Source organism: Lingula anatina, chromosome 2 (assembly GCF_051362555.1).
Source record: "Lingula anatina isolate TDL-2025a chromosome 2, LinAna3.0, whole genome shotgun sequence".
Classification (NCBI taxonomy): domain Eukaryota; kingdom Metazoa; phylum Brachiopoda; class Lingulata; order Lingulida; family Lingulidae; genus Lingula; species Lingula anatina.
The window spans coordinates 42,100,320-42,113,056 of NC_141768.1; the positions used below are offsets into that span (position 1 = coordinate 42,100,320).

The following is a 12,737-nucleotide window of genomic DNA, read 5'->3' on the forward strand; positions in this document are numbered from 1 at the left end:
TTCATCCAAATGCTATTTGCAAAGTTATTTTAAAATTGAATTAAATTATATTAGTCTTGTAAAATGAGTGCTCGCCCTGACGTCAAACACCCACACAAACAATCCGAGCAGAAAAGAAGACGAACTGCAGTGAAGAGGAAAGTAACCTAACCATATTTTGCAGTTGATAGACGACTCAGACAAAAAAACGCGTCTCTTGTGGAAATTATGCTAGCCGTAGCTCTCCTTTGCTCCCTGGCTATCGTTCTCTTTGGAGAATGTAGCTCGGTTGAGCTGAAACATCATAACTACAAGGAGATGCTAGACTACATGGTGAAAATCCACAAGAAATGTCCAGAAATTACCCGGCCCTATGTTCTTGAAGGAAAAACGGTGATGAACAGATCTTTAGCCGTTCTTGAAATGTCTGACAATCCTGGGAAACATGAGATTGGTAGGTGAAATTTGACAGTTGACAGTAAAATATAGAGCAAAATTTTATGTCAACACTAATTAATGAATCTATTTAACACTTTCTCCAAGGTGGTGGCAGTTTGTTGAAAATTTAAACAAACAAAACTTTTGAGTCTAGGATTTAACTATCTATTGTGGTATGATTAGAATGACAATAACAGCAAACAGGATATTTAATCCATTTTTCAAATATTTGATTGTATATATTTAGTGGGAAAATAAATTAACATTATCACTTTCAGGTGCCATCGTTTTGGTCTAATTCTTTAAGCCTGATATATAATTTCTTTAGTTGGAATAAAAAAGAATATGATAAATGATGAAACTAGTTTTGGAATATTTTAAAAAGATTTCACAAACAGGTTTTTCTTCTTTTCTCTCCAGGTGAACCGGAGTTCAAGTATGTGGGTAACATGCATGGTAACGAGGTTGTTGGACGAGAGCTTTTGCTGGCTTTACTGGACTACATGTGTGACCAGTATAAGGCTGGAAATAAGACCATTGTCAAGCTGATAGAGAGCACCCGTATCCACATAATGCCGTCTATGAACCCAGATGGCTGGGAGATTGCTACTGAGAGCTTTAAAAAGGTATAACCAAACCATTCCCTTTTTTTATTTAACACAAATGTGGTAAATATGTATGATTAAAAACCATGTAGGAAGACTGAAAAAGAAATATTTTCTTGGAGAATAATGTTCCAAAAAAATAAATTCAAAATAGCCCACGCCAAATGTAAACAGACATTAGATCATGTCATCATGTCATCATGATATTCTTATCTAGATTTCATCACTCTGCAAACCTGTTAACAGCTGGCACGTTTCCCCACATTGTGTAGAACCTCTTTCTCTCTCTCTCAGACCCTCTTCCAAAAAAAAAAAAAAAGTGGTCATGTTAGTTTGTAAAACTAGTTTATATAAATTGACGTTTTAAAGATAGAATTCACTATCTGAGGAGCAAAAAGACTAGTGAAATAGTTTTTTGTTCCAAAGTAAATGATTACTGTCACTGAAACGTCAATAAATACAATTACTTATAACCATGAACAATATTATCAATAAAAAATCTGTTCAGTTTGATTTCATGATGGGAAAATTGTTTCAGTAACACTATGAAAAAAATTAAAGAATTAATCTGTTATATATTGTATCAGTAATACTGTGTAAAAATATTTCCGTCTGATCAGAATTTATAAAGTGGCTATGACTATATTTAGTAAACTCTTTATCCTATTCTGACATGGATGAAATTATTTTTTCAGACTGGAAAGAAAGATTGGCTGAAAGGGAGATCCAATGCAAATAATGTAGATCTGAACAGAAACTTTCCAGACCTGGACAGAATAGTGTATCGAAACCATGAGAAAAACAACCATATAAAGGAAAAAACTCATGACCAACAAAAGAATCCAGTGAGTAGAACTAAAATTGTGGTATTCTGTTAAATATGATCCAGTGTGAATTTTATGCATTATTGCTTTCAGTCAGGAAAAGACAGAAGTCAAGGAAAAAAATTGAAATGTAGTAGAAATGTGCCTTGGCTCTAGCTTTTAGTTTACATTGGCCTAAGAAAATGATAATTATTTAACTTTTGGAAATTATACACCATTCTTCATTATTTTTACACATATTAGCATCTGTGAAGCTCTGCAGAATGTTTTCATTTTATCTTTAAGATAGGAAAAAGAGATGGCAAATAAACAATGGCATATAATGTTAAAATTAATAACCTTATATCCTGCAGTCTTGAATAAAATAAACTTTCAGTAGAATATAAAAGATGCTGAAGAGGGTAAACAGTAAAATTATCCATTACACATGTGTTAAATTGATTGTTTGGCCTTTGGCAAGAATATTTTTCTAGATAGTAAAAGCTCAGACATTCTTCCCTGTGCTCTAGAATGGACTGCTGCCTTTATAGATCAAAATGAAACTTAATGTGCATGTGGGTGTCTGTTTGCCCCTCATGGACCATATTACAATAAAAGCAGTGTACCCATTACTTTAACCTGGGTTTACATTCCTCGTGACATAAGAGAAAAAAGTTACTAGACTAGTATATAAAATGGGAATTTGTTCACAGGTCATGATTTTGTTAACTTGTTGGGTGCAAGTTTTTGGATGATCTTTGTAAATTTGTAGCTCAAGAATTATCTCTGATCTTGGGGATAGTTGCTTTAGGGGCTATAGCCAGGTTCAAATTGTAATAAAAATAATAGTTTTCGTAACATGTGTTCTGTTTGTGGACAATATGTGATATTTTCTATCTTGTCCTAATTTTTTAAAATAAAACTAGGTGGTGTAGAAATCGGCCGTGTCTTCATACTAGTATATAGAATAGTTTACTGTAACTCTACTAGACTGATATAGTTGATAAATGGTAGAATAGGATCATGTTACAATATAATGATCAAATTTTTCTGTGCATCTGCCGGGGCACTACAGTGCAATTAAGGTTCCTTGCACCCCCGGCATTTTTTGATTATATAGTATGTCTGTCTCAATGGCTGTTATCATATAATATTTCATTCAGTGACATACACTTGAATTGTATGCACTGTGCTTTCACAGGTATATTTGGACAATTAAGTGGGAAGATCTGAACATTTTAAAGCTGTGGCTGACTATTCATTACATCAATGAAGTATTTCTGTGTGATGCTATTGTATGAAATAGAAACTTAAAGGGATAATAACTCTTTGTATGAGATCTATATTTCATAATAAAAAAATTGTGAATAACTCATAGAAATATTATATATTCTGTTTTACCACAAAAACGGCAGTTATAGCTATTATTCTGATATCTGAGCTTGCCTTAAGACCATGTGACCTCCATTGATGGATATACTCTGTTAAAATCTCTTAAGAGATCTCTTAAGAGATTTTAATAAAAAACCAAACTTTTTAGAAAAAAAAAAAACAGGGACTAACTTTGAATTTAAAAATAGATTCATTAACCATTGGTAAGTATGGGAAAATTGTTGTTTACTCCAGGAAAATTCATTTTTTGGCCGAAACGAAGAGTTATTATCCCTTTAATGAGTGAGAGCCTTTATACATTAGAACAATCTAAGCCGTAAGACTTGAGAAATGATCAAATAATCCTGATATGTGACATCATTATAAAATTTTTCCAGTGGAACATTACATAAGCTACAACACACAATTTGTGAATAAGATGTTTTAACTTAATTCAGTCATATACCTTACATACTTGTAAAAAAATTAAAGGATTAAAAGGCAGTATGTCTGTTGTTAAAAAGAAATTTATTCTGGCTAAAATTCAATTGTAGACTTTTGGCTTACGTAGATACCCCTAGATTAATTTATGTTTTTGGCAGTTGGCTGGAATTATTTTGTAATACATTTTATTAGAGAAATTTAAGTTGAGACAGTTTCTCAAGCAGTAGATAAGTACTGTAAATATTAAAGAAGTGAAATATGACTTTTAAATATCATGACGCTTCTAATGTTTAAACTGGCATTAACACATAATATTGAAATAAGAGGTCAGACAGTAAGTCTGCTGATGGACATGATAAGGAATTCCAGTGAAGAAGTCTAAAAATACTCATCTGAAATACAATATAAAGTGAAAAATATAGAAAATGGTAATAATGAGAAATATTTTAAAATGCAATTATTCTGATCATCAGAATTAGAATTGTAAATTTTGTTTTAATGGAGGAATTCCCTCAAAAAATGAGCCCACTCATTACATTACTGTACAAGGCGTAACTAAATATTTCAAACTTGTTTGTTCCACATGTCTATTACAGATCCAGCCAGAGACCTATATGGCAATGGAATGGATTCAGGAAGTTCCATTTGTGCTCTCCTCCAATCTTCACGGAGGGGATTTGGTCGCCAACTATCCGTATGATGAGAGCCAGACTGGGGCCCCGCAGGAATACAGCAAATCTCCTGATGATGGCACTTTCAGGTAATTTACATCAATTTCTCTTAAATCATTTATTCTTCTCTAAATTATGAAGGAGTTTTATTTTATCAGTTTATTTACGAGAAATGGAGGCAAAGTGCTAGAAGCATTAAATGCTCTCCTTGAAGACCAAGTTACAAAGCAAACAAAAAAGAAAGAAAAGTAATAAGAATGTAAAAAAAAATAGTCATAAAAAATGAAGATGGGGCTAATTGACAATTAAATATGGTGGAGTTGCGTCTTCTTCCTCAGTTACTACTATGCTGTAAGAGGAAATATGTTTGACATGTTCTTATTCTAAGTTATATTCAACTTATAAAAAGAAATCAAAACGTGAAAGGGAAAACATAAAAATGGTCAGATGTCATTTTGCTTTTCTCACAGCTGTATCAATTCTTTGTTTTTAAGATTAACTGGAAAAGTTCGGATAATTGAAAAATTAATTGCTCTACTTTTTTAAGACTTAAATATATGGAGCTGGTCATAAAGCAATATTTCATTCTTCAAGGTATCTAGCAGAGTCTTACTCTCTGTGGCATGCCACCATGGCCAAGCCCCATGAATCTTGCGACGACATGCCAGACAACGAGAAATTCCTGAAACAGAAAGGGACTACCAATGGAGCTGCCTGGTATTCTGTGGCTGGAGGTGAGTTATCTTCACAGTCTCTTTATCTCTTAATTGAGAGAGAGAGAGAGAGAGAGAGAGAGAGGTTCCATTAACAGTACTTGTTGCTTACATAAGATAGCACTGTATTAAACGGACTTGGGTAGAAATTCTCATTTGATCTTTTATGATGCTATTTTGAGGGAAATGATCCTCAGCGAAACAGTCAAAGTTATGATTATGTAAGACCAACAAAGGATGCAGCTGATACCACTGAAAATAGAACTGTAGAGTTATCTTTCTGACGTAGTAATTTGCACCTGATCTGTAGTTTAGTATGAAGGATGGATAGAGATGATGTTGTCTCATGTATATGGTGTTGTCTCACCCTCTGACATTAACGTCATTTGCACCTGATCTGCTGCGTGAACAGGAAGGATGAACAGAAGGGATGTCACTAACAATATCCTTTAGCATTTATCTAGTGGATTCTTGGAATTAGAAATCATTACATGTCAGGAGAACCCTAATGATGTATTTTAATAAGGTTTACTTTGTCTGGTAGTCAGTATGACATTTACTAGCAGTGGTTACTGATTTTGATTATGACATGTATTAATTTAACTGCTGCTGAAGATTATTCAATTAATGTGTGTGTAATAAAGGAATGGATGATGTTCAAATGGACTTACATAACAGACATTACTGCAACAGTTGATGAAAAAATCAAATAATATTTGGGCAAAAAGCTTGAAATAGGACAGCATTACTTTTAATCAGTAATGATATTGGAAATGGATGATAATGAAGATTGGGTGCATCCTGACATTTAATCAGAGGAAAAATAACCTAGAGATCTTGTATGAAAAAAAAAAATGCTATTTTTATATTTTTGCCAGATAATACTAAAGGTGCAATGAATGTTACAGAGAAGTGTTCACTCAAGGTTAATAAGAAAAAAGGATGAAAAAAAGAAAAGAATGACCAATTTTTCAAAAATTGTCACAAGCCTGAATTGGCAAGATTGCAGTGACTATGTGCAAGCAACAGTTTTTATGGCACATTAACTGTGGATTCTGCCAGAGTAAATTTCCAAAGGATGTGGCAAAATATTGATCAGTTTGGATTCTAATTGAACAGCTGGGATTGTTCTCAAGAGAAAAACCCTACAGGTCTTAGTGGTGAATACATGGCTGAAACAATAGTTTGTTTCCTGTGTGAAGTGAGGGGGCGGCCATTGATGTTGTGAATTGTGAGATATTAACCAAGGATATTAAGAGGCACTGACGTAAGGTCTTGACATATAGTTGACATATAGTTTTCGCAAGTCGTGGAAATAATGTCATTTGTTTTGTGAAGTGTTTTAAAAAAGCGTAATGGTGACAGAGACTTTTTTACTAGGGCATGATAATGTTAATAGCAAAGGGAAAATAAATTTTTGGTACAATTTGGGGGTATTATTTGATGCCAACAATTACATATATTATGTCCCTTTATGAAAAAAGACAAGTTAAAATGTGGATTAACTGAATATAGTGAAAAGACCATTATTTTTATTGCTTTCTTTAAATAATTGGGTAATCCTTCTTCATTTGTCAAGATTGACATCATCATTAGGTCGTTGATGGTCATAAAGTTCTATGAAATGTGCTTATGTTATTAAAATTTGCCTTTAGATCTATAACCATTAGATACCAATAAATTGGCAAAGTTGGAAGACCTTCGAAAGTATTGTTTGACTCCCTTAGCTGAATGCAGCATTTAGAGAGGCAACAGCCAATCAGCAGACCACTCAAGATTTATTTTTCAATTTGGCAGAATGTGCTTGTACATACTGATAGGCAGGTCATTGATGGGCTGTTAGCTGAAATTCCTTATTGATTCAACTTTAAAGATGCTTGTAAATCCACCCTGTTTGCCCTGAAGGTTGGCAAATACAACCTTTTGTGAGAGAAGAGATTAGCGATGGGCGGATGGTAAATAACAGTAACAGTCAATAACTGTTGTATTTATTGCTTCATTGTCATGGGCTATTTTTGTATCTTGATTGCATTTTGAATTACTGCCTGTTGAGTTCCCGGAATAGAAAGTCTGAAGTGATGTATTGTCAGATATGCTGTGATTGTTTGATAGGAATTGATTATATTTTAGTTACTGCACCACTTGCGTATAAAGTCTGCCAGGGTGCGATGTGCTACTCATTGTTTTTGAAAGCTAAGCCAAGTAATGGCCCAGAAATAGTTTTATGGTAGCTAGTATTGATGCTTTGTCTTAGAAGAATGATGATACTGCATGAATACAAAATAATTTATTTCGAGATGAGTTGTACACAGAGTTAGAAAAATAAGCCTTATTATTTGAAATCTTTCGGATTTGCCTTCTTGATAGCCTGTCTCTGCCAGAAAAAAAATTACAGGAAGAATAATGATTTTAATAAATTCTCAAGAGGAAAGATGATATTCCATGGATGATAAGTTATCAGCTGCCATATGTTCCAAATTATAAAAACTGTCTTCCTGTGAATATATAAAGTGGCTATAGGATGACAGACAGGGCTTAACACCTGAATAACCACATTGTGTTTGACTACATATTTAATATAGCCCAATCATTTCTGCTACAGAGGAGACTAAGGTTGCCAGGAGACAGGGTATTCAAATGCATAGCCATTTACTTAGTTGGGTTAAGATGAGCAAAATATTTATTCTCACTGAAGAGATTTATGTACTGCTGATTAAACAATGAACTGATTGTGCAGTCAATGTATGATGTAAATACTCTGATAAAAATGGCTCCCTGGTTGTTCAAGGGGGGTGGGGGGGGTGGGGGGACACATGGGGGCTGCTTAAGTTGAAAACCACCAAGGAAATTATCAAGAAAAAAATCATGTTTGCATCTTGTATTCCTTTTAGGCATGCAAGATTTCAACTACCTCCGTACCAACTGTTTTGAGATCACCTTGGAGCTTGGATGTGACAAGTACCCACCTGAGAATGCTTTGCCACAGTTTTGGGAAGACAACAAGGATGCCTTGATCAACTTCATGTGGCAGGTAAGATATTAGTTACCGCCTATTTATTATTAATTAGAATAAGAAAACAATGAGCATTAGACCTTTATATAGCAAAGAAATTTATTTTTCTGGGACTTACAAAAATTTTTCTTTAATCACCTTGATATGAGGTATCAGTTGACAAAATTAGGATCTATAAATGTCTTTTTATTCACTGTAAATTAAATTTTTTAAGCATCTCTTAATAGAGATGTCATGGAGACTGGTGAATTTGGGTGGTAATGGTAGTAATTAGATTCCTGTCATTATAGAATTGTGGAAAAACATCTAAGGGGATGCCTTTAGGCACAAGTATGGATAAATACATTATTACTAATTTAAAAACGGGCCATTAATAATTTGTTTTGCTTTTTGTAGACCCATATAGGTATAAAGGGAGTGATTAGGGATGCCCAGACCAAGAAGGGTATTGCCAGTGCCACAGTGAAAGTGCACAACCTAACCAGTGACGCTGATATCAATCATGATATCACATCTGGTAGGTTTGAATGGATTGCTTGTCACCACAAACGCAATGTTACAGCCATTGTGCTGTCTCAGCTAACACAATGATGTATCATATATTGTAAAACAATAATATGAGTGTTCAGTATATGATCAGTTTTCTTATTGGTCTTAGAAACCAGACCAATGGAAGCTGACCATGTAAATGGTCACAAGTGAACTAGTACTGATTTGTAATTATAATAATGTGTAGTTTTTATCATTTTGATGAATTATCAATTGCATCCCCTGGTTTGGTCATATTTAAAGCATTTTTGATGCATCTTAAAAGGCACTTAGTGACAATATGAAACAAACTAGTCCAGCAGACCTAACACAATATCATGTCCCACCCAGTTCCATCTGAAATATTCTCCTTACAGCACATGATGGAGACTACTGGAGGCTTCTGATTCCGGGCTCCTACATGGTAACAGTCACTGCTCCTGGCTACCTCCCTCAGACCAAGTGTATGGAAGTGACAAATCCATTCCGGACAGAGGCCAAAGAAGTGGACTTCGAATTGCAGCCTCTCAGGGAAGATGCTATGAGTGTCAAGGCGGATGTTGATCCCAGCTGTGCACATTTGAATATGGTGCCAAATGCTGTGATGGAGGAAAAAGGCGACCAAGAGAAACAGAAGATAAAGCATATTTTACAGAATAAATATCAGGTATTAATTCATGTTATTCTAGTTATCCATTTATAAACATTAGAGAATGTATTTGCAGATTGGAAAATATAAGGGAAAGGTAGCGAGAATAATTGAATTCTTAAATAGCAAAAAAAAATCAGGGTAGGAATGCTGTCCTATCATGTAAAATGGAATATCTGGTTTAAAGATGCATTTCAATTTATTTTGATAACTGCCTGTCCAGTGTTTCAGATGTACTGTTTTAAACAACATAAAGAAAATGTAATGTTCTTGTTTAAATTTTGATGTACTTAAAATCATATTCAATGCTGTTTGTAATAAATTGATTAAAAATCCACTGCTTTCTAGGAGAACTTTGAAGGTGATGATGATGATGATGAGATAGAGCGTTGGTATGATAACTCATATGATGGCAGCAGACTAATGTCCAGCAATTACATGGAGGATCTGGAATATCTGGAGGAACTGAAGGACCTTCAGAAACTTCTGGATGGATACCTGCAGGAGTAGACATTCCCCAAAAGCTATGAAGCTCCTATTGAAAGCATTTTCAAAACTTAATGAATCTTGATAGAAATAATAGATTGGAGCAAACTCTTGCAAAATTTGTTTTTTAGTTAAATTAAAATTATGTTGTCTTATCAACAAATCTGGCCAAATCATTGACTAGTTTAAAAAAAGATTATCAAAAATATAATACTTTCATCAGTGACAAAACTGATTACAATAGCCAACCCAATAATGTGAATGGCACATGCTCCTTTGTTATGAAAATATTCATAAAGTTTTAGAAGACTGGTGCAGAAACTACAGTTGTAAGATATATTCAGAGAGTACAGTTGTTATGTATCTAGTCCAAAGTAATGATGGTGCATTTCCAGTATGTGTCTTGTTTCATTTATTCAGTCTGTTTAAAGCAAACCAAGCCAGAATTTTGGAACACATTTTTAGTGCATGAATTGCTTCTTGTTGAACTTATCTGAGGACAATTTAAACTTTAAAACATATTTTGACAGATAAATGGCCTTAATAAATATTCACAAAAAATGATCATATTTACCGTCCCTTGTCCAACCTCGATAGACACAGTTTGAAAATAACACAGGTTCACTGGCAGCATTACACTAGTTTTAACTAAGCATTGGCACAAAAATCATGTGATATCCAGAAGTCAAGTCATGGAAGGAATGATGTATCAGGGAATAAAAAAAAAAAAAACTGAGCTAAAGGGCAGGTTTCGATCTTTTGTTTTTTTTCCAAAATTGTAACAAAATTATGCTGAGTGTCAGAAAAGGAAGATTAAAAGTTGGCTAGGTGAGGGAAAATGCTGTTTACCCCAGAAAAATTTGTTGAATACGAGTTTTGACAAAAAATTCTGGCTTGGAATGCTTTAATTGGTGTCAACTGTATATTATATTTAATATATTATATTAGCACATCTTAACAAGAGTTACTTATGTGGTGAATTATACTTATTCAGACTTTCGAGAAGTATTTTAATTTTTTTTCCATGGGGCCATAAAAAGCAGTATTCAGTTTAGTATGAGTGCACAGACATTTGCATTCTTTAATTTTCTAGAGAGAGGATATTATTCATTATTTTTAGCCTCTTTGATAACTTTTTTTGTTATGTAAGCAGAGCCTTGATGACCTTTTACAGATTTTCCTTCCCAAATATAGTTTTTACAAAATATAATACATACCTGAATCAGTAAATCAAAAATGTGAACCCAATTAGAAAATGTAAACACAGATCACTTTGCTTTGTGTAGTTTATCTTATTTTCATTTTAAGATCTACTTGAACTGACATTGTAATAAGATGTGCCAATATTTGACAGCATTTGAGAACCTAATTACTAAAGCTTATTCAAAGGCCACAAATTCTGAAACCCTTATGATATTATAGATCTTTTTCTAATTAAATTGAATTATTAACGATTAGTAATGTAGGTGTTGTGTGTGTATGTAAGCATACATATAGGTATTAACTATTTTGTCTGATGTTTTTGAACTTTGATTAGCATACATGGAGTATTGAATGTATGAAAATCTTGACTGTTTACAAAATCCCTTTATTTACAGATTGTAAAAGTGAAGCTTTTAAATTCCTGGAATTTGCAGAATTTCACAATAAATTCAGTGCTAACAGTTACGTAACAGGTAGATGGCAATCTATCTAAGTGAAGAAGAATTTGTATTTATTGATCATTTATTAGATAGCAATCAAAATTTTCAGTGTACAATCAGCCACACATACATATAACAGGGACAGTGAATCAGGTGCAAGTCCTACTTATGTATTTATTATGCTTTTAGTACTTGTTGTAAAACTATTTTGAATTTTTGTTTTTATGTGTCATAATGTCCATATAGAAGTTCACTGATTATAAAACGGTTGTGGTGAAGGTTGACCAGCCTAGGGTTAAGGGATATCTGAATTTTATTTCAGTTTGTTATGCATCATTAATGGAGAACAGACATACTGAAATCCAGAGTAGCTGGGGGGGGGGGGGGGGGGGGGGGGGGGGGGTGCAAAAGGCAGGAGTGAGAATGAGCACAGCATTTGTTCAGTGATGGCAGAGTAATGATATTTAATATTAAGAAAGTATTTAAAGTTAGATGTATTTGAGGATTTAAAAGTATTTGAAGGTTAGGAAAGCAAAGAAAGTGAAAAGAATTAGACAGTGCTTGCATTTCATTGATAAAGTATCAAAAGACCCCCTTTTAATGTTATATTTATTTTTACAACTAGAGTTATAGGTAAAGCTTAAGTGTTTCATGGTGTTATAAGAATGCTGTATTCAATTTAAAATGAAGGAAGGATCTGGTGCCAATGATATCATGATGAGCACACCTTTTAGAAATATATCATCTTGCTAAATCAGTTTGGGGTCCGAGAGGCAAATTTTACAAATAATATTTTAGGAGAGATGAAACTAACCAATCCAACCGTAAATGAAATACCAATCCACTTGATAGTATTTCAGTATACCACAGGGTTATTTACTTTTGACATTCCTTAGACGATATGATTAATATCCACACTTGATATAATTCTGAATTGGCTTCCTACTAGGGGACATGTTACAGTACAAATATTATGCATTCCAATGGGTTCTGAGTGACAAGTGTAAATGTCCCATTGTGGAACAAAATTCCTGAATTAATTTGGGCTCACAGTAACAAACAAAATTGAAACATTTCAGAAAATTTGATTTGGCTAAGGAAAAATTGTTAATGACTATTAAAATTGATTTGGGGTTTGGCAAAATGTTTGGTTCAACCAACAATTTAAAGCTGTACGGCTGGTAAAAATAAAACTATCAGGAGCTCAGATTCACAATAATAGGTAAACTTTAGATGTTATAATTTGTCACAGCTTGAAAAATGTTAATTATATCATTTTTATTCAGGGTCACTCAGCATGAGATGATATAGGATGTAACTAGTCCTGTAAAAGTGCAATAAATGTTGATAATGCAACTGTGATTGTGTAATTTTGATTAGATTTTCTTTTTTAA

The 12,737-nt window shown here is 33.5% G+C and overlaps 1 protein-coding gene across 1 annotated transcript; it reads left to right on the forward strand.

Moving 5' to 3' along the window:
* Nucleotides 1-73: 73 nt before the first annotated feature.
* Nucleotides 74-12,705, forward strand: LOC106176829 (carboxypeptidase E). The gene is made up of 9 exons (XM_013559373.2): nt 74-433; nt 838-1,043; nt 1,718-1,867; nt 4,237-4,400; nt 4,906-5,045; nt 7,916-8,055; nt 8,434-8,554; nt 8,943-9,232; nt 9,563-12,705. Exons 1-9 carry the CDS (start codon nt 208-210, stop codon nt 9,722-9,724), a joined length of 1,599 nt encoding a protein of 532 aa, XP_013414827.2. The 5' UTR covers nt 74-207; the 3' UTR covers nt 9,725-12,705.
* Nucleotides 12,706-12,737: the final 32 nt, after the last annotated feature.